Source organism: Dermacentor albipictus, chromosome 1, assembly GCF_038994185.2.
Source record: "Dermacentor albipictus isolate Rhodes 1998 colony chromosome 1, USDA_Dalb.pri_finalv2, whole genome shotgun sequence".
In the NCBI taxonomy this organism is placed as follows: Eukaryota; Metazoa; Arthropoda; class Arachnida; order Ixodida; family Ixodidae; genus Dermacentor; species Dermacentor albipictus.
In genome coordinates, this window is record NC_091821.1 from 375,445,099 (window position 1) to 375,466,232 (window position 21,134).

The 21,134-nt window shown below is 43.5% G+C and overlaps 1 protein-coding gene across 3 annotated transcripts in view; it reads left to right on the forward strand.

The window, feature by feature from the left end:
- The window catches only part of gzl (godzilla E3 ubiquitin protein ligase), a 45,020-nt gene that overhangs the window by 6,818 nt on the left and 17,068 nt on the right, over positions 1 to 21,134 (forward strand). For all 3 annotated transcript variants that reach the window (XM_065431571.2, XM_065431573.2, XM_065431572.2), the window contains exons 4-6: positions 3,710 to 3,835; positions 8,851 to 8,968; positions 18,784 to 18,880. In XM_065431571.2, the coding sequence (XP_065287643.1) occupies positions 3,710 to 3,835; positions 8,851 to 8,968; positions 18,784 to 18,880 (341 nt within the window). The remainder of the gene's footprint in view (positions 1 to 3,709; positions 3,836 to 8,850; positions 8,969 to 18,783; positions 18,881 to 21,134) is intronic.

Genomic DNA, 21,134 nt, shown 5'->3' on the forward strand with positions numbered 1-21,134 from the left:
GAAAAATAGCCCCCTCCACTGAGGCAGTGGACTGCGGCAGCACGTCATAATGCGTGTCTCATCTTGCATGTTTTGTTTAGTCATTTTTTTTGCAATTTATACAGCCCTTGCAGTCAATTCTGAAAATTTGTGGTCACTGATGTTGATGGAACAAGCATATGCATTCTTTAGTAAGGTCATGCCCTACCTAAAGCAGAGAGACACAAGATAGGAAAGAGTGAACGAAAAGAAAGAATGCGGGTGGGGTAATTTCTATAGCATCTTTATGTGCAACACAGCACTGGACAAGGTCAACAGAAGCATGAGAGCGTGAGTAAACATCCCTTTTTTTTTTTTTCACATCTAGTTCAGTGCTTTGTGGCTCCAGTATGACCCTGAGATGAGGTACCAGAGTCTCTTGGAAGATTGCCATCAGGGCAGGGCAAGCTGCAAGCCAGCTTCAGAGAGATGTCGGCTGAAAGTGGCGTTGATTGCATAGTCTACCCGGCCAAACTTCACAGTTATATATTGGACCATATCACCCTAAGCTACCATAAAATCTGGATATGGCACTTGTCTTCACAGCGGGTACATCACTATGGAAAATTTTTTGGGTGGGCAGTCTTTCATTGATAGACACTGAGTTATGAAAACAGTACAGAGAAAATGAGCATTTTATGTTGAACATAACGCATAGATGTCTCTCGAAGCTTTCGAATGTTTGGAATTAAATGTAGTCTTTGGCATGGAAGGCACTACGTTTAGCTGATAATCGATAGGCCCATTGGATGGCTAGGTTAATCTGACCTTCATACAAAATGTTGCTTGAACACCCGACATGGACGAAGATGTGGCCATGAGCACTCGTGTTTATTTCCTTTCAACCATTGTCACTCTGGACACCTTTATCTCATTATCTCCTCTAATCAGTATGACTTCGTTGGTCGTGAATGCTGCTTGTTTCATCGGCCATGTATCGGTATAGGGGCTTAAATACAATATTGAAACATAAATAGGAGTGGGCCACTTTTCAAGTGCACGTGCCACTAAATTATTGCCTTACCTTAGAAAAATGAGAATTGCTATGTTATGTACAAGCTTTTGCACACTCAACACCTCTCTCTATTTTTGTGTTGTCACAATAAAAGATGTGGTGGGACACGTGGGTACATGACGTAGTGCATGAGATAGGAAATTGGAATGCTCGAACGTCCTGGAAAATTAACTCTCTTAGCAGCAGGCACCATTCTTCGTTTGCAGTGGTAGTTTGATCTTGTAACTTCCTAGGGAAAATGACTGCTATATGCATACGATACATGCACCTAAAGCCGACAACTCCATTATCATCCTGTAGAGAAAAAGAAAAAGTAATTCACACGCATACATAGAACTGTTCGTCAGGTGGCTGAAGGAGACATTTCTTTTTACATAAAGTCACTTAGAGGCCATTTTCATCACGTAAAGTTACAATGTGTTACAACTGGTGTTGCATGACAAGTAGTGATACAGTGTAAATGCCTACTTCTAAATGTGGCGAGTGTAAAGGTCAAATGAGGAAGATGTTCATGCAAGTGGTTGACAGCATTTGTATGCTACTGCTGTCATTATGGCTGTCGTGTGTGTGGAAGGTATGGTGCTGTGCAAGTGTAAGGTGTTTATCAACAGGAGCTTTGTAAAGTGGTGTTATAGCTGTGAATGTGTAAGCACAGTGGCTGGCGTGCTTATTTCTGTGGATGTACTGCAGTGGTCAGCCTGAATAACTGAACAGTTATGGTGCAAACTATATGTGAACCAGAAACTGTCGCACTTGTCTTGTTCACACCATTTCTTTGTAGCGTCATTGTGCAATTTGAACATGATTTAGGAACATGGTTTAGGCACCGTGGTTTTAGAGCTTGACGACCTATCATCAACCAGCCACCAATGGGGGCACACTGACAGAGAATAGCTATGTTTAAACTCTAAGGGTATTCGCAGCAGAATTTCCATGGGCTCTCTGGTTCAGTGACTGAGCTTGTAGGAGTGTCCAAAAGGAGCCTCACGCTGTTCCTTCTTTGGCAGTGTCCTGAATACTGTCTTAAGTGCTTGAATTCATACAAGGCAGTGGTTCACAGGAATGTATAAACTTAAGTGATTAACAGTGGTAGAATGGGTCTTGGCCTGGAGCCAACGTTATTAATAGAGGGACTTGTCTTCATCGGGACAAAGACAGGTGCTCTTGTCAAAACGTTGGCTCTTGTCTGAGACTTCCCTTGTTTAGACCATTGTTGATCATTTGGAATCTGTACTCAAATTACCAGCACAATAGAAATGGGGATACAAAAGACTCAGACAGCACAAATGCTTTCTTCCTTTCGATGTATCAACCCTTCCAGAGTTTGCGGTGCCTGCACCTTCTCTGTTTCCCGCTTCTGTTGCGCTGTTAATATGAGTCAGTCTAGCAACTAGCTTGTCTAACAGCGTTACTTACAGATCACTTAGGTGTTTGAGTGCGACAACAAAGATTTCTCAAAGGCCAACCGCAAGAAAATTTTGGGCAGCTTATAAAGCACGGTTTCAGGTAGTGTAAATATAAAGCAGACTCCGTGTGAAATGTGTTTGAAATGCGAGTAGAGGTGTCGCAAAGAGCTCGCAAAAGTAGCAACTTTTCGATGCCAAAACCTAGAAAAATAAAATGAAAGCCGTCTTTACCGTCTGTTGGAAGTAACGCCATGTCCCAGTTTGCGTGGCATGATCTCTAATATGGGGCACCGCATGTGGCTGCCTGCGCCACGGTGAAAAGTATCAGAGACAGTGTACTGGATTTATGGCATATCTGCTACCCACTACGTGTACACGTCACCTGCTTAAATGCTATTTAAAGGCTGTTGGTAACAAAATTAGACAATTACCGGCCTTGCAGGCTTTGCCAAGGTTGCTTCAGTGGTATACACTACTAATTTATAATCAATTTAGCCAAACTGAAAGAGACCTAAAAATAAAATGAGTCTTGAAAAATTGTATTTTTCAAATCTGCAGCTACTTTTGTGCATATATGGCTAGTTTTATACTTTTATAATCACTGTCTTAGCTACAATGTCATCTTATGCTACATATATGAGCTCAATCTAAGCAGAAGTTGATGCTGAAGTGTCACTTTTTCTCAAAACATTTTTTGGCCACTTTACTAGTTGTCGGAGTGATGTTTCATAACCTTGAACAGCTAGAGCTATAATTATTATTTTAAAATTAAAGCCCAATCAGTATATCAGATACTGCTAGGAGCAGATTTTTATATTTCTGCCCATATATTTTAAAATATGATTTTGTTTTTTCCTCTCAGTAGTCATGTTACGAACACTGCAATTTGATCATCTATAGAATGACTAATTATGACTTGATTTGAAAACATCTTTCAGCAGTGCATTTATTGCAAATACTAGTACCTACCTATGCAGTAAATTAGCTTTCTTTTGAGCAGTTTTTTCTCTATTGTCTTCAGAAACAGTAGAGAGGTAACTTTGTGTATCCCCGGAACTAACTGACTTACAAGAAAAATTATTGCATATTCTTATCATGTGTGGCCGAAAAATACACAAAATATCTCCACAACCCACATTCATCATTAATTGTTGGCACATTGCTTAATGAAAAGCTTGTGAAAGATCAGTGTGTTGATTGCATTCTTGGGTAGTGCTTTCAGGTTTGCAGTGTGCTGACAAAAATTTATTTCACAAACTTTCATTTGCAGGGCTTGCTAACCATAGCATCACCTTTAGCAGCATGTCAACCAATTGCTCCTCCACCATTTCCATCCAATGACAGTTTTGCCTGGTTCGTCCTGATTGCCAGGTTTGAGTGTGGGCTATCGGACAAAGTGAGTGTGATAGCCTACTTTACTGGTTGCTTAACTATCATAGATTATGACCATAGTGTTCTTTCTTGTGGTGGCTTTGCTGAAGGGTAGAACTGCTTATCGTTTAAAAAGATTGATGAAAATCAGAAGTGCACTTTGATATTTTGTAGAAATGATACAAATTTATAAGAAGGAAAAGCTGGGGAAGTTGAGGATTTTTATCATTTGCCTCTCTGTGAAAAGATGGGAATTGTTCCCTCACTTGCTGCACCACTCGTTGGCACACACTCTGACCCAAGTTGGCGAGAGGGTTATTGAAGAGCGGCACTTGCCAAGTGCATTCACAGCGCAGCTCGCTATATTAGCGTTGGCGCGAAAAGCGTCCATTGAAAAGCAGTGCATACGCATTGTGTTTGAGGCGCAGCCTGCTAATGTTGGGTTGCTGTCCTTGAGGAATCCTTGTAACGTAGGTTCGATTTTGCGTTAAAGCAGCACATTCCCAGTGGCACATACCTAGTTACCCAAGTTGGCCCCAGAGACTTTCAGTGAAGAATGGCACACATCTACTGGCCCATACCCAGTGATCCAAGTTGACATCAAAGAGGCCCATTGAAGACCAGCACAGGCCGAGTGGCACATAACCAATGCTCGAAGTTGGCGTCAAAGAGCTTTTTTTGAACAGCAGTACCTACCCAGTCCTGCATCTACAGTGACCCATGTCATTGTGAAAGAGGTGCAGTGAACAGCAGCACGTATGTACACATACTCAGAGTTTCGTAAGTCACCCAAGTTGGTCCGACGGTTGGTTTTTAAGCCTGTTTCTTCAGCACAGCAGCCCGATAAGCTACCCATTCGACTACAGACTACAAAGTGACCCAGGTAGGCAGGAAAACAGTTACATAGATACATACACTTAAACCTTGATATATTCTTGATATAACAGGTGTTTAACTTCACAACTTTGTGTCCATAGAACACCATCTATTTAAAACATCAATATAACGAAGTGTTTATACAGTGAGACAGTAAAAGTTTATACACTGTTGCTGTGAAGGAATGCCGAGACAATAAATGCAAACTTCCATCAGATGCATGTGGTCAAATGGTTGAATTGCATGCAGCTGCTTTTGAATGCACCTCTAAAATTGAGCACTGCACAAGTACGAGCAACCACTGAAGCAAAGCAGCACCATGTTTCATATAAAGTCCAACTGCAATAACATCTTATCGCATGCAATGGTAAGCCAAAAGAATGGCGACTTGATGAGCGTCATCTTCCTGCCCAAGAAAGAGGAAAGTGGGGAGAGAAGGCATGCTGGAATGCATCTACTTTTCTAGCGCAGCTGAGAGCATATGCAGGCCACGCACCTTGCTTTAGAGGTAATCTGCCCTGTGTGCAAAGAGTGGGTGTGCTGAGATGGCAGGGCATCATGCGCGCTGTCTTCCCGCATGTTTAGTACTGGAGGTTGCGTAAACTCGAGATATGCTGAAGTGAGAGGCAGGTGAATCATTTGCTCCCTGTTATTGCCGCTTTTCATGATAGCGTCATTCCACAGCAGATGAGCTGCGGGGGCGGATTAGACACGAAAGCGTGGCTGGATTCGCTTTGTACCGATGATGCGAAGGTATTGTTGAAGTGGCATAAAACTGTACATGTATGTTTCATCGCCGACTCTCAAATTCAACAAAGTGAATTTTTTTTCTCATTCAAATGTCCTTTCTCCGATTGCCCGATAATTAGGAAAATTTTGCAGCCCCTTCCATGTAAGAAAAATCCATCAGTGACTGTACTTATTTGCATAAAAATTCTAATTTCAATATGGCGAAATTTTAGTACAACAAAGCAAATTGCCGATTTTACTGACTTTCTTATATCAAAACTCTATGTAGATACTTAGCCTCTGGTAAGTGCATAAAGTGCCCTGAGAATGCCAATGCATTAAAGTTCATGAACCGCAACCAAAGAACTCTCGTGGGACTGTGTCAAATGTGCAGGCATGGCGTTGGCTTGGCTAGTCCCATAGCTTTGGGCATGGTCGGTAGCTTAGTACTTTCTGTTTCCTGGAGGCACTGACATTATATCAAGAGAAAAACAAAAAGCAAACATAGAACATTTTGCTCATCTTCGTTGCTAAATTATTATGCTGTCATTCAGGCAGAGTCTGAAATATCGGTTGTCCTTAATGTGGTGTCTATGTGGCAGTGCTGCAAAGTTGTCAGAATAATTCAGAATTTCCAAATTATTCATTGATGACTACAGAAAAACCAGTGGTAAGGTGGTCGAAATCCCAGGCCTTCTCTAATGGTTACTTGGCTTGAGAGACCTTAAAAATAAAGCTATGTGTGCTGCATGCTTGTTGTTAATATTTAAAGTTCAAATAATATAGTAGAACCTCATTGAAACAATCCCTTTTCATAAGATTTTCCGGTGCCTATGTTCGTGATCAAGTTACGCTTCTTTTTTACCGGTTGATACATTCTCAGAAATTACAATCTTTCGACACAGTGTTCTGTACTTTCCCAAAGTGTATCATATTATAGATTTTAAGCTGCTGTATCGCATGTGAACAAAGAGATAGGAGGTGCACACGATTCAGGGCAGTAGGCCCCGGCCGGGGTAACTTCCTCGCAGTACTCACCCACGAGTGTCATGTGAAAACGCCCGCGTGCACTCAAGTTTTCTGTTCTGGAATTGGTGAATCTTGTCAGAGGTCATCACATTCTTAGCTATCACTGCCAACCCTATTGCGATAAGCATCTTCATCTATCTGTTTCACATCATGTGTGGCATAGTGCCGTTAGAAGCATGCTGCGCGCTTTTAATAGGCGATAATACAAATGCTCCTGCTGCTGTTCCCTGCTGCGGGCAGCACCAAGTGAATGTCGTGTTTTGCTCTGGCAGCATAGTATTCTAGCGTCGTTCACCAGCTTGATTAAGACGCCTGTCGGTGTCTTAAAACACTGCACGATAGGAAAGCAACGAAGCACGTTGTGGCCTGCTCAGGGCTCACCGGCTCGATGTGCGTCAGCACCTCATGTCACGATTCTCACCGAGTGGGCATGTCAAAACTTCCCACCAAAATGCCCTGCTTGAAGAAGTTGCTGACCCAGGCCGAATTCGAGGAGCACAAATGTTAAGCTTGCCGAAGCCAAAAGAATGACAATGCGCGTATTGGGCCGCTCGGGCCCCATCAGCTTGGCGTGCATCGGCATCTCGTGCTGCACTGATTCGTGCCAAACTTCGCATTAAAGGGACCCTAAAACGATTTTGACGATTTTGTACAAATGTACTGAGTCGTTAGAGTAGGTCCTTCTGATCATTAATTGATACATCTAAGTGCTCTGCATAAAGCGTGTAATTTATTACAAGATTTTAAAAATGTACGTCACTGTCGATCGCAGCACATTGCTTGGTGGAATTTTCAGCCGCCCCTACCCATATGACGTAAATCACCCATATGGCGTCATTAGGGCAAGCTATCCGATTGACTGCCCAGTGCGTGTTATCGATAATTTTTCCACCTGTATGGCGAACAAACGATGTTCGTAATAGTTGGAATGTTAGTTAATTTGTTTCTCTTAAAAGAAAGTAACAGAAAGAGTATGCAAAAGAACAATTTCTCACTACACTTAAGCACTTTCAGCACATAGCAAGCGTCGGCTGCTTGTGTTAGACGTACTCCATTTTAACAAGAGCTCCACGGTCAGAGTCGGTCTCAGTCTTTTCACGAGCACTATGATTCGACTTTGTTGCATTGTGGACTGCAAACGTAGCGACTGACAATATGTCAGGCTGTGACATTGTGTCCCTCTGCAAGGCATCAGGCAAGCAAACTGGATGCTGCGCATTGGACTGCCGCTATCCAATCGGCGCCAGTATTTGCGCGTTTGCTGCTGTCACTTTACACCGGAAGATTGCTAATGCAATAGCGTTTCACGAGTCCGGTATTAGGGCAAACGCAAGTGCAAGGGGACAGGGTCTGGCTGCTTGACTGTGCCGTAGGATGAGCAGAAGCGCAAATGTGAATGGCCTGCATGGTGAAGCCGCCTGGTGGCACAGAGCTCAACCATACACAGTAGCAGTAACGAAATGTATCCTCTTTGCTGCTGGTGTAAATTTTTCAGTGGAGTGTAAGCATCAACATGTTTTTGTAAATGTTTAAACTGTTTTACTCTTGGTTAGAGTAATATTAGCGCTTTGTTTGGCTGGTTAAGCACTGCGCCAACAAGTGGCTGAATTGTGCAGACTGATCAGGCCGCTCATGTACGTCTACAATTAAGTTCCTTCATCAGCTTGAGCTTATGCCTTCAGCCATCTGCCGAACTGCCTGGCTTGCCTGTGGTTACTGGAATATTAGACACGTTCAGTGCTTCGACAGACTTCTCGTAACACACGCTGTTTTGATAGCTCTCGCTTGGGGTCTACTGCCAAGCAGCTGGCGGAGAGTTTGGAGAGGCTTCACGCGCTCCCTCCTAGAGAAACGGAAGTCGACGACACGACGTGCTACCCTGACACAGAGCCAGTGAAGGCGAAGTTTAGCCCCGATCACTCAGCGAGCGAGTTGAGGAGAAAATGCGCGACTGTGGAGGAGGGTAACTTGTAATCGTCTGTAGCTCTCTTAATATGAGACGCTTCACACAAATTGTGGTCCGAATGTTTAACTTTAGCTGTACCCTATGCGTCTACAAAATTTGTCCGAACCGTTTCAGGGGCCCTTTAAGTAGGTGTCAGCTACAGCTGAGTCTGTGAAATTTTTATTGACTATGGTTCGTACATCTTCTCAGGTAGTACGTTTTTCTTGTGTTTTTTCCTAAGACATATGAACGAGGTTCTGCTGTATTAGGAATAATTATAAAGATTTATATTTAAAACTGGAATAACTCGAAAACTTATTCTAAATTTTGCTATGTTCAGTGCTGCTGTCTGCTCTTAACTTGCTGGGTTTTTAAAACTTTTGAAAAAGGGCTTTCATAATCTTAATACAAATTAGAAAATGTAGCACCATTCTTATCTTTACACATTTCTTTTGTTTCAGGCACATTTTGCCCAAGAAGCAGGTTATGATGTGGCTGTGATTTATGATCGTAAAACGCACAATAGTGGCCCCTTTGGGACCCACATCACGCCAGAGCCCAAGTACTACCCTATCAGAGGTACTTTTATCTTGTTCACAAATTCTTTTCTGATTAATCAGCATTTGTGCTACATGTAATTTTGTTGCATTAATTTTTTTACAACTACAGCTAGCTTGTATTCAAACTCTTAGGGACCATAGATTGCTGTTTGTGTGATCATAAGTTTAATATACCGAAGTTGAAAAAGGTGAACTTTTTATGTGATAAGGTGTATGCGCAAGACAAATTTGTGTCTTGCAAAAATTACATTCAAAGATAACAGGTTCTTTGCAAAAGATAAGAAATTTAATGTGTGCAAATCGCAACTGCATACAACAGCATGCACATCTTTTTGGAGATTACCTGGCACGCTTATTGGCACAAAGCAAGGCTCCAGGATCATTTTTTTTTTACATTTTCATTTCACTGATGTTGAAGTGTGATGCAGCTTTATGGCAGTATGCAGCACATTACCCTGAAATGGCACTTGCAGGCAATATTTGCTTTTGGTAAGCACACTTCAACTTTGCAGTTAAATTCCTTAAACTTTCGGTAAGGGCTACAGTTGTATACATACACCATTTTGATTAATTCACTGTCTGTTGAAACAATGCTTTATTATGAGTGGTGTACCTCATGTGTCAGCAGAGGAATGCTTTCCTTTGTGTTGCCTGCATTCAGGAAAGCGGTATCTACTTTGGCAATCAGTGGTGAGCCCCAGAGAACCATGATATAATGCAACGTTGGGCCATGCTGTTACAACAGCAGTAAACACACAGCCTTGTTTTCCACCTTGTCTTGACTGTGTGGCCCATGTATTGTTGAGTTTGTTTGCTATGTGACTATGTAATGTGCTCACTGGGAGGTTTGTAAAGTGCTCTTTGCACATGTAATTGCTTGATTACATTGAGTATTTGTGAATTTGTAGTAGCAGTGATGCCGCATAAAAGGTAATGGTCAGGGCTGGTTTGTTTCTGGAAGCAAATTTGAAGGATTTTCAGAGGTCTCCTGGAGCTTTTTTATTTGCTACCATACATTTCATGTGCTATTGCTGTTGCGAATTTAACTACAGGTTTTTATGCTAAATTTTTTCTGTGAACACAAAATTTAGAAAAATTTTTAATTTGTTCACAGTTTACTGGACTTCGACATGATCAAGTTAGGCAAATTTATGGATTATCGAAAAAGAACACAATGTTGGAAAAAGTGTGAAACTTTGTTGCATGAATATTTCCTGCCTTTACGTGCTACACACAGTTCATTCTGAACAGTAATATAAATTCATTAGTGCTTGGTTTGTTCTTCTGTGATACCTGGGTGGTGATATATTGTCTAACTAACATTTAGCAGAGATTTTGGAATTAGTCAGTGCACTGGGGAAAGCACAGTGCTGTACACAGTACTCATGACGAGGGAGCACTTTGGTTTGTCTTTCTAGCACATTGTGGCCTTCATTTCAGCATGAGCATTGCAAGGAGTAAGCATGCATATGCATTCGCTACCCCACACAACTTGGCTCCTCATCAAGTGAAGGCCATCTGCTCACTACTAAGCCATATGAGGCTTGAATATTGTGCAGCTTGTAGCCTCCGCCTCGCAAGTTACTTACCACCCCTGTGGCTGCTAGTGCATGCATGATGTGAGAGCCGACCATCGCAGGGTTATGTTATTGGGGAACCAAGGAAATGGCTCAAGTGCATACGCAAAGGTGCTCATTGCCCTTCATGTACAAAAACAATGGCCAGTTCCTTGGAGAGACAATGCTAAAGAATCCGAGAGGCTTGACTCGCTGCCTTGGCATAATGCTCACACATTTCAAGCATTGAGACCCAATCGGGTCCTAAACTGTGCTTTGAAGCTGAATGAAACTAACTGACATGCACACAATGTCCTGAAGACCAAGAGAATAAATGTAAGTTGATAAATAAATGTACTGCACCCGCACTGCTCTTGTCAGGTGCTGCTGGTAGTGTGCCATGAACACATCTATTATAACTGCTGTAATTGCTACAATCCAGTTCCCTATGTCACGTGATTGCCACGTGAGGAAGATTAATGTCAGGAAATGCAAGACAGTTGCACATTGCCAAAAGATATCTTTTTGTTGACTTTGCTAGCTGGTATTGTCAAGAATTATCAGTACAGTCGAACTCACTTATAATGATACCAATTTTAACAATACATATATTGGTTATAACACTGAGAAGCTGCTGCACCGTCAACTTTTGTATGTTTTTCATGGTGAAATAACCCGCTTACCCGCATTATTGGTTATAACGATGAAGTCTGGCTGCTGGGTGTTCGAAAAGTAGTGAAATGCGAAATCTTTGAAACAAAAAAAGAAAACGAGAAATTCGAGCCGCTGCACAATGGGCCGCTGCTCCAGCAGCTGCTGCGCGCCCATAGCTCTACGCTGCCCCACCTTCTGAAACACAAATGGACTGTGCCAACTGCACCGCAAGAAGATTGCTCACATGTTGCTTGAACAGCTTAATTGCTCGCATTTGTTTTTGTTGGTTGTGTCAAAGTCGTTCCTGGCCACGCGGTTTATCAACTTCGCTTGACTCGCTGCCGAAACGAAAGATGACTAATCTGCCCACTGATCATCGGCAATGCATGACGTTCTTGGTGAAAAACGAATGTGCTTGCATCGGACGTCGACGACGGCAGAGACTACGTGGTAGGGCAGGCTGCCTCAACGTTGTCCTCACAGGAGGCCCGGCATGATTCATTCCCTCTGGGACTTTGTTTTCATGAGGAATCCTCCGCTGCACTACGTGGAGCGCTTAGATGCCTTAGAGAAGGCTGCCATGGCAGCCTTCTTGCAATTTTTAAAAGGCACCTTTTGGGGCCACTAATGCGATGCCTCGGCAGTGCTCGCATATCGCTTGCCACCTGTGACACCTCTTTGCAGTTGTTATAGCTGTGCCATTCTTTAACGCTGACAGCCACGGCTTGTTACACGCAATCAGAGCGCCCAGGAAGCAGTTAAACGAGTGAACACAATCAACAGCCGAGTGGAGGGAGGTGGTGGGGAGGGGCACTGGCCTCCCTGCCTATATAGTTTTCTCATATCAGCTCTGCCATCCCCCTATTTTGATTTTTTCATGCAACCTGATTATAACAATTACCGGTAATAACAACGGAATTTTTGTGGCGCTTGAATATCGTTATAAGAGGGTTCGTCTGTACTTTTAAAAAGGCTGTGCTTTATGCTTGTTACATTAGAAACACATTAGAAAATTTGCATCTGTCTCGGGATAGCTCCTCAATTCTTGGCAGGCCTACAGCTATTAGCTGCCAAGTGAAGAGTTCTGCTGAGCCTCCCCGCAGGGGCGTCTGCGTCAGCAGGCGTTTGGTGTGTTGCGACACCACGGACCCGAGCACACGAGGGTTGGACCCTCCCGCGTGTAGCCGTGCGCGGCTTAGCCGTGTCCGGGGAAAAGGGGATCCTGGGGGTTGAGCCAATGCCGGGTGTTTGGACCTTTAAGGCCCCTCGGCGGCGGCAACACACCCCTTTGGCCTCGGCTTCACGTAGACGGCACCCCCGGACTGACCCACCCGGGGGAAATCGGTAGTTGCCTTTTCCTGTCCTCCTCTCCATCCTGCGTCTTTTTCTCTTCCTTTCAATCTTTCCTGTCTTCTCGTCTCTTCTATTTACTTCCAACTTTCCTGGCAGCGAGGGTTAACCTTGTGTGGGTGGCCAACCTTGGGTACTCCAGATTGGGTTATAGTGGCACCGTACAACTGGCGAGGGCTTGTCTTACTCGTAAGACTTGCTCCGTCCCCATGTTGGGCTCGGTGGTGGGCGGTTGGCGCTGCTGCCGAACTCAAGACTTCTATATGGCTTCTAGCAAACCACTTTCCCTTGATCGCCCTCTAAAAAGAGGGCGCACCGATGCAACGTTTCAATTCCTTTTGAAGAACAATCAAGAACACTTCCCTAAATACCAAGTAATCCACAGCGAAGGCAACAAGAGCGTGCGTAAATTCTCCCCCTTCTTGGTGGCGAAATGCCTCGCAAACACTATAGGATCTGGCTACAAAGCTACAAAGATGTCGAATGGAGACCTGCTCCTTGAATTGAAGGATAAAACACAACATGATAAAATTAATGACTTGAAATGCATTGGCGATGTAGCAGTTACTGTGTCGGCACATCGAACCATGAACACGAGCCGTGGAGTAATCTCTGAAGACGACTTCTTAGACCTTAGTAACGATGAGCTGCTTGAAGGTTTCCAGGACCAAAATGTGATCAAAGTAGAAAGAATCCAAATCCGGAGGAACAATGAACAACTTCCAACAAAGCACATAGTATTAACCTTTGGTACCAGTCTACTGCCTAGCACATTGGATGCAGGCTATATCAAAGTACGTGTTAGGCCGTACATCCCAAATCCTCGACGGTGCTTTAAGTGCCAGAGGTATGGGCATGGATCCCAGACGTGCCGAGGAAGGCAGACCTGCGCAAAATGCAGCTCGAACGATCACCCAACAGACACTTGCGACTCATCTCCACATTGTGTGAACTGTGATGGAAGCCATCCAGCCTACTCTAGCACATGCCCTAAATGGAAGAAAGAGAAAGAAATCATTGCATTGAAGGTCAAAGAAAATATAACATTTCACGAAGCAAGAAAACGTCTGTCGTACTTGAATCACACGAGCTTTTCCGAGGTGGCGCGACGGGGGGCAGCGTCACAAATCCCTCGGGAGTCTACCGCGGTCACTGACAGTGGCCCGGTAATCACTCCGCCTGCCCCCCTGGTGGCAGCAGCAGATGCTGCTCCATCAACATCGAAGGTGGGCCTGCAGACTTCGGTTCCGCAGGCTCCAAAGCTAAACCGAACTCCACGGCCTGGGACGCGAGTTTCAGCGCCTAATTCACGATCCTCCAGCGCCTCCGAGAAGGTTATGGAGGTCGATCAGAAATCCTTGGCGTCATCGACGCCGAAAGATCAGCGCTCCCAAGAGCGCGCTAAAAGAGATAAAATACCTATAACTGCACAAAGAAAGGGACTGGTAACCTAAACGGTTACCGCTCTTGTATACATATCCATCTATCTTTACCACGTGCTCTTGAACACAGTCAACAAAAATCTTCCTCAAAATGGCTACACAAATAATTCAGTGGAATGCCAGGGGCCTCCTTCGCAATCTAGATGATGTCAAAGATCTACTAGAGGAATACCAGCCACGACTGTTCTGTGTTCAAGAAACACATTTAAAGTCTACACACCAGAACTTTTTAAAACAGTACATAATTTTCCGTAAAGATAGAAATAATGGCAATTCTTCTTCAGGTGGTGTGGCAATCATAGCCCAAAAGTCAGTAGCATGCCAGCATGTATCACTCCAGAGTACATTTGAAGCAGTGGCTGTTCGGGCTATATTGTTCAATCATCTTATAACGATTTGCTCCCTATATATATCGCCTGATGAGCGGTTAGACATTGCAGAATTTGAAAAGCTGATTGACCAGCTTCCTGAACCCTATATAGTAATTGGAGATTTAAATGCTCACAGCCCATTTTGGGGTGATTCAAGATGTGATGCGAGAGGACGGGCAATAGAGAACTTCCTTCTTTCTTCTGGAGCCTGTCTCTTTAACAAGACAGAGCCAACTTTCTACAGTCCTACACACAACACGTATTCATGTATAGATTTAGCCATAGGGTCAGCATCACTTCTCCCACACCTGGTATGGAGAGTTGTCACTAATCCATATGGGAGCGATCATTTCCCGACACTCCTAGAAACAACAAACTGGCACGATGGACCAGCTTACCCCCCAAAATGGAGACTTCATTCAGCAGACTGGTCAAAATTTAGAAACATAAGTAAACTGTGCCTAGAAGAAGTGGACCATTTAGGTGTAGAAGAACTGGCTAGCTACATCACTGAACACATCCTCTGTTCCGCTCGAAACTGCATACCTCAATCCTGCACAGATAGAGTAAATGCAAAACCGTGGTGGAACAAGGACTGCGAAACTGCTAAGAAACGTCAGAACAAAGCGTGGAGTAAACTTTCACGCTACCCAACCACAGAAAATCTAATAGAATTTAAGCGCTGCAAAGCAAATGGACGCCGTATCCGCCGAATATCCAAAAGAGAAAGCTGGACGTGCTACATATCCTCAATAAACTCATACACGGATGTTAGCAAAGTATATAACAGAGTACGCAAACTGAAAGGACAACGTCCAAATCCTTTTCCTCTCGTCACTGGTTCTGGTGGTTCAGTAGAAGATCAAGCAAACACTCTTGGCGAGCACTTTCAGAGAGTATCAAGTTCAGAAAATTATTCCGAAAATTTCTTAAACCATAAAAGAATAGCTGAAAATATTCCTCTGCGTCCAAAAAAGTCATCAGAAGGGTACAATAGACCATTAACGTTCCATGAACTCAAACTTGCCCTAGGCTCTTGTGGTAGCTCGGCTCCAGGTTCTGACGCAATAACTTATGAAATAATCAACAATCTGCCTTATGAGACCCTAAACTGCCTTTTAGGCCTTTACAATAAGATATTTGCTACTGGTCATATACCTTCATCTTGGAAAGAAGCAATAGTTCTACCAATACTCAAACATGGCAAAGACCCTTCCTTAGTTAACAGTTACAGACCAATTGCACTCACTAGCTGCTTACTCAAAGTATTTGAAAAGATGATTAACCGACGCCTTGTCTTCTTTTTGGAATATAATGGTATACTGGACCCTCGCCAATCTGGCTTCCGAAGAGCGAGGTCTACTACCGATAATCTAGTTCTCCTTGAATCATATATACGTGATGCATTTGTACATAGCCAATACTGTCTGTCTGTATTCTTTGATCTTGAGAAGGCATATGATACTGCCTGGCGATATGGTATTCTGCAAGACCTCTCTTCCTATGGAATTTGTGGTAGTATGCTAAATATTCTGCAAAATTACTTATCTGAAAGAAAGTTCCGCGTTAGAATTGGCAATGTACTATCGCGCACTTTTATTCAAGAAAATGGTGTACCACAGGGAGGAGTGCTAAGTTGCACACTTTTTATAATCAAAATGAACTCTCTCCGCTCTGTTATACCATCAATGGTGTCTTATTCTGTCTATGTGGACGACATCCAAATCAGCTTTAAATCTTGCAACCTGTCCATATGTGAACGCCAGATACAGTTGAGTGTTAACCGCCTCACGAAATGGGCAGACGAAAACGGGTTTACATTCAATGCAGAAAAGACTTCCTGTGTTCTGTTTTCCAGACGTAGAGGGGTATCTCCTGACCCTTGCATTACGATGCATGGGAGAAACCTGGTAAATAAAAAAGAACAAAAATTTCTTGGTATAACATTCGATAGTAAGCTAACCTTCACGCAGCACATAAAACAGTTGAAGCTGAAATGTCTTAAAACCATGAACCTTTTAAAGATTTTATCCCATCAGTCGTGGGGAACAGATAGGTATTGCCTCCTATCTCTTTTTAAAAGCCTTGTGTTGTCACGCATAGACTACGGATGTATTGTTTACCAGTCTGCTTCAAACACAACACTTAAGCAACTCGATCCTGTCTATCACTTAGGTATCCGCCTAGCTCTTGGTGCCTTTAGGACGAGCCCCGTCCAAAGTCTATACGCAGAATCGGATCAGTGGCCGCTGCATTATCAACGTACATATCTGGGAGTCACCTATGCAATAAGAATCATGTCACTAAAACACCACCCATGCAAAGCACTCATAAGTGATCAATCCACAAACCAGTTGTACTTAAACAGGCCTTCACACGCCCCACCGTTCCCGTTGGCAGTAATATCTGTTGCGGAAGAACTCGGAGTACTTTTCACAGATCTACAGGAAAGCGACAATGCTGAACCTATTCCACCCTGGGAACAATGTACAGTTACCTGTGACTTGTCCTTCAGAGAACTGAACAAAAAGAGTTGTCCAAGTGCCCTCATCCAGCAACATTTCTTGGCCCTTGAAGACAAGTATAGATCAACGGCATTTTTCACTGATGCTTCGAAGTCGGCAACTTCAGTATCATGTGCAGCCCATGGCCCAAACTTCTCCAACGCTAAAACCTTACATAACCATAGCAGCATTTTTACAGCCGAAGCGTACGGTATCCTGATCACTGTTGAATACATAGTGCAGCACAAGATACAAAAGTCCATAATATACACAGATTCCTTAAGTGTTGTCACAGCGCTGTCCTGTGGCAAAACAAGCTGAAACCCTGTAATAAACATGCTCATTAAACACATTCACCTAGCATATAAACAAAACCTAGCTCTTGTTGTATGCTGGGTGCCAGGACACTCTGGGATTGCAGGCAATGAAATGGCAGACAAGAATGCTGGACAAGCGGCTCATCGGGATATTATTGATGTAAGCTGGGTACCTGGTGTAGATATGAAACCTGCTGTACGAAAGGTGCTTCATGACCATTGGCAAGCTGAGTGGGACAAGCAAGTGGAAAATAAGCTGCATCTGCTTAAACCGCGATTAAGCAAACCTTTCCGATTGAAGCTTGATAGGCACACGGAAGTCACCCTAGCACGACTCAGAATAGGACACACTTATGGCACACACAAACACCTATTGACTGCAACTGACCCCCCGACGTGCACACGCTGCGGTGAGATCTTAACCGTCCTACATATCCTCATTCAATGTCCCGAACTTCACCGAGAGCGATTAGCTCATTTTAAGGAACTCTACACACACCATATACCACCCCATCCCTCGATGTTCTTATCAGAAGATGCACTTTTTAACTTTAAAAGAGTGCTTAATTATCTTGCTCAAGCTAACTTTCTAGATATCATCTCATTCCATGCTAACCATCAGACTGTGCCTCACAGGTGAAGTATAGTCTGATGCACATAAGTATGTCCGAGCTCTCGCACTTCTTGCGTAGGCAAGAATTGTACAGCAAGGGACTCGGGCAATCCGCAACAATTTACCATGTGTCCCTATAACCTATAATTTTAGAATTCATCCACCAGTATTTATAGATTTCTCTTACGTGTAGGCCTCTATACAGCCTCCATTTTAAGTCACAGCACCAAACCCACAATTTTACTAAACAAAAACATATGTCCTGGCGCTCTTTGGCCTTAGATGCCCTTGCGCCATTAAACTCCAATCATCATCATCAGTTCTGCTGAGCCTAGCTTTACTATATTACACAGCCTATCTTCAATTTGCGTTAAAGTGCTTGGTGGGGGTGGGGGCTTTACTGCATTTAGTAGCCTGCCATGTGCACTGGGCAAATACCATCGCGCATTCCTCTTCAGATTAAACAAGCACGAGTGGTCTCGTGTGGCTTGGTCTCCAAGACTATTGTCTGGCACCCCTCTCTGTTGTCTGCTGTGTGACAGGGCCCACTGTGTACCTACTTTGTCTGGCCGATGCAGAAGGCAATGGAAAGAAGTCAAGTGCTATTAAACAGTTGAGCAACTGATGCAGTAATCTAGTGGCTTTGGCTGAGCTGTCGCGAAAACAAACAGAAGAGATTGACCATGTTGCTAGCATCTGCATTTAGATCTGGTTAGGACAAATATGAGTTGTTCTTTTGGACGTCAAATATGCACGTAGGCCACTGGCATGGAGAAGTTTTAGACACTAAAGCTCTAGCCATTGGATTATATCTAGAAAGGAGTGTGCTTTACTGAGGTTACCTGATAGAAATCTCACCAGAAATTGCACTTACTCAGTGTTTTGAGTGAACTGGTTTTGAAATGCTGAGATTTATTGTAATTGCATTGTAGTTGGCTGCTTCATGTGTTCATTAAGATTTGCAGGTACTGACATGAACAGCTGTATCAACCAGTCTGATATTATTTCTTTTTCTTGTTTTTATTAGGAAATGGCTTGAAGGACACAGATGACCTTAATATTTATGCTGTTATTGTGAGTGAAGAAACTGGAATTCGGCTCAAGCGGTATACTTACAAAGACGAGTAAGTTTGTTGCAGTTGTTGCATTGCAAAATCGTTCTGTGCCCAGGATCATTTGTCTTACATTTGTTGCTTGAGCAATGTGTACTGTCACCCCTGAAGAGGGGCTTGCTTTGTAAAATTACCCATCATGTGTACATACCCCAAATTTTAATTGTACTCTGCTTGCTGTTTAAGAAAAAGAAAAGTATTTTTGCAGTTTTCTTCTTGCATTCAAGTTGCTGTTTTCCTCCTTTGCTCCTCTTTATTTCTTAAATAGTTATTGTTTGTGTTAGGGCCAATTTAATACAGCAATTGTGATAGTTGCTTGTGTTTAAATGGGCTTAATGGCATGTTGTCTTACATTTAGTCCTGTGTGGGTACTGTTAGGGTCCATTCACACCGGCAACTTGCACAGGGTGCACGACCAAGTTGTTTGCAGGTGGTCAGTGTGGTTAAAAAGCAACTGTTTTTGGTCTGTCGCCCGCTGCATGGTTTTCGAGTCGCACAACTGCAGTCGCAAAGTTACTGAACCAATCAGCAGTGCAAGGAGCAGGACATCTGCATATGTTGACGGATATTTTACGTGCTGATGGCAATGTGCGCAGATGCAAACGGCACCATCGAGACAGTTCGGTTCCGCAACAGGCAATTCGTGCTGGCCAGTGTGAACATTGGTCGCTGCGAGCCACTGCTTGGTTTTCAGGCATGTTCGGTTGTGCAACCCGTCACTTGCCGGTGTACTTGCGCCCTTAAGAGAAGGCTTTAACTCGGGGCTAACTCTAATTTCCCTATTCAGATGTGTACATGTAAAACGAAGAAATGCTTTTACAAGGCGATCACTAAACTGAATTGAAAGAAATTTGCAGCATTTGAGAAAGAAAGTTAAATTGTAGTGAATCTGAGAAATACAATTTTTGTTTAGTGCCTAGAAATTTTTATATTATTTCAAGGAACTTGAACCACGAAATTTACAAATCCGCAACTCTGCACCTAAAATAAATATTGCAGCTCTGTAAGCTTCACCTGACAGAATCCGCCATGGTTGCTTAGTGGCTATGATGTTGGGCTGCTAAGCACGAGGTTGTAGGATCGAATCCCGGCCATGGTGGCCGCATTTCGATGGGGGCGAAATGCAAAAACGCCTGTGTACTTAGATTTAAGTGCACATTAAAGAACGCCAGGTGCTCCAAATTTCCGGAGTCCCCCACTACGGCGTGCCTCATAATCAGACCGTGGTTTTGGCACCTAAAACCCCATAACCTAATTTTTTTTTTTCATCTGACAGAGCATATAAAGTGGACAAATTTGATCATTGAGTTTACAGGTTACTTGAAGTTATTACAATCTTTACAGGGTTGTTTTAAAAGTCCTACTCGCATATTAGTGGTTTATTTCAGAGTAGTGCATAATAAATCAATTTTGTCCCCTTAGGATGTCCTGATAGGTGCAGTTTTCAGAATTGTACTATCATTATTTATTCCTGAGTTACAGAGCTGGAAGCTTGGTACTTGAGTGCTTCTTTTCTTTTCCTATTTTGTAATTTGCAACAATTTTTGTTAAAGTGTCATGGGCTAAATAAAAAATTTGCTTCCTAGCTATCCGCGTTTATATTCAACAGACGCGTGTAAAACATGCGGACAGAGAGCAACGCTGCGACACATGCTCTGGGAGTGTGCCGGCAACAACGCTAATCAAACCAGCTCCGTTGGCGACGCGTCCATAATCATGGCCGTTGCCAGGGTAGGAGAAGGCTCGAGCTCGCTTATTCCCGACGCTGCCCCGGATGCGGGAGCCGCCGGGGACCTTCTCCGTAGGCGTTGCTGCCGCTGGGAGGCGGCTATCAGAAGTTCAGAGCTGGCGGACCAGCTCTGGGCCGTCCGGCAAGCCGAAGATGCCGCTCGAGTCCAAGGACTTCGAGCCGTCACCTGAGGCCAGCACAGCAAAAACTGCCGGACTATTCTTCATTAAAGTTTCTTTTCTTCTTCTTCCTAGATTCACTACAGTCACTAGATTCGGACCTTTTCTATTAAATGCAACGAACCTAATCAAAATCAGTGCTGTGGTTGCCGAGAAAAATGACTTCCCTGTTCATGTGTATTTAGGTAGGAGCTCCTGAGCTAGTTTCCTCTGTCAGTCACTGCCGTGCATTGGTGATGGCAGGGGAGAAAAGTGTAGTAATAATAGATTTATTATTGTGTCATTTTTTGTCGATGTTTCGCAAGATGCCTGCCTTTTATACAGTCGAACCTCGATATATCGAACAGTGGGGTGAATT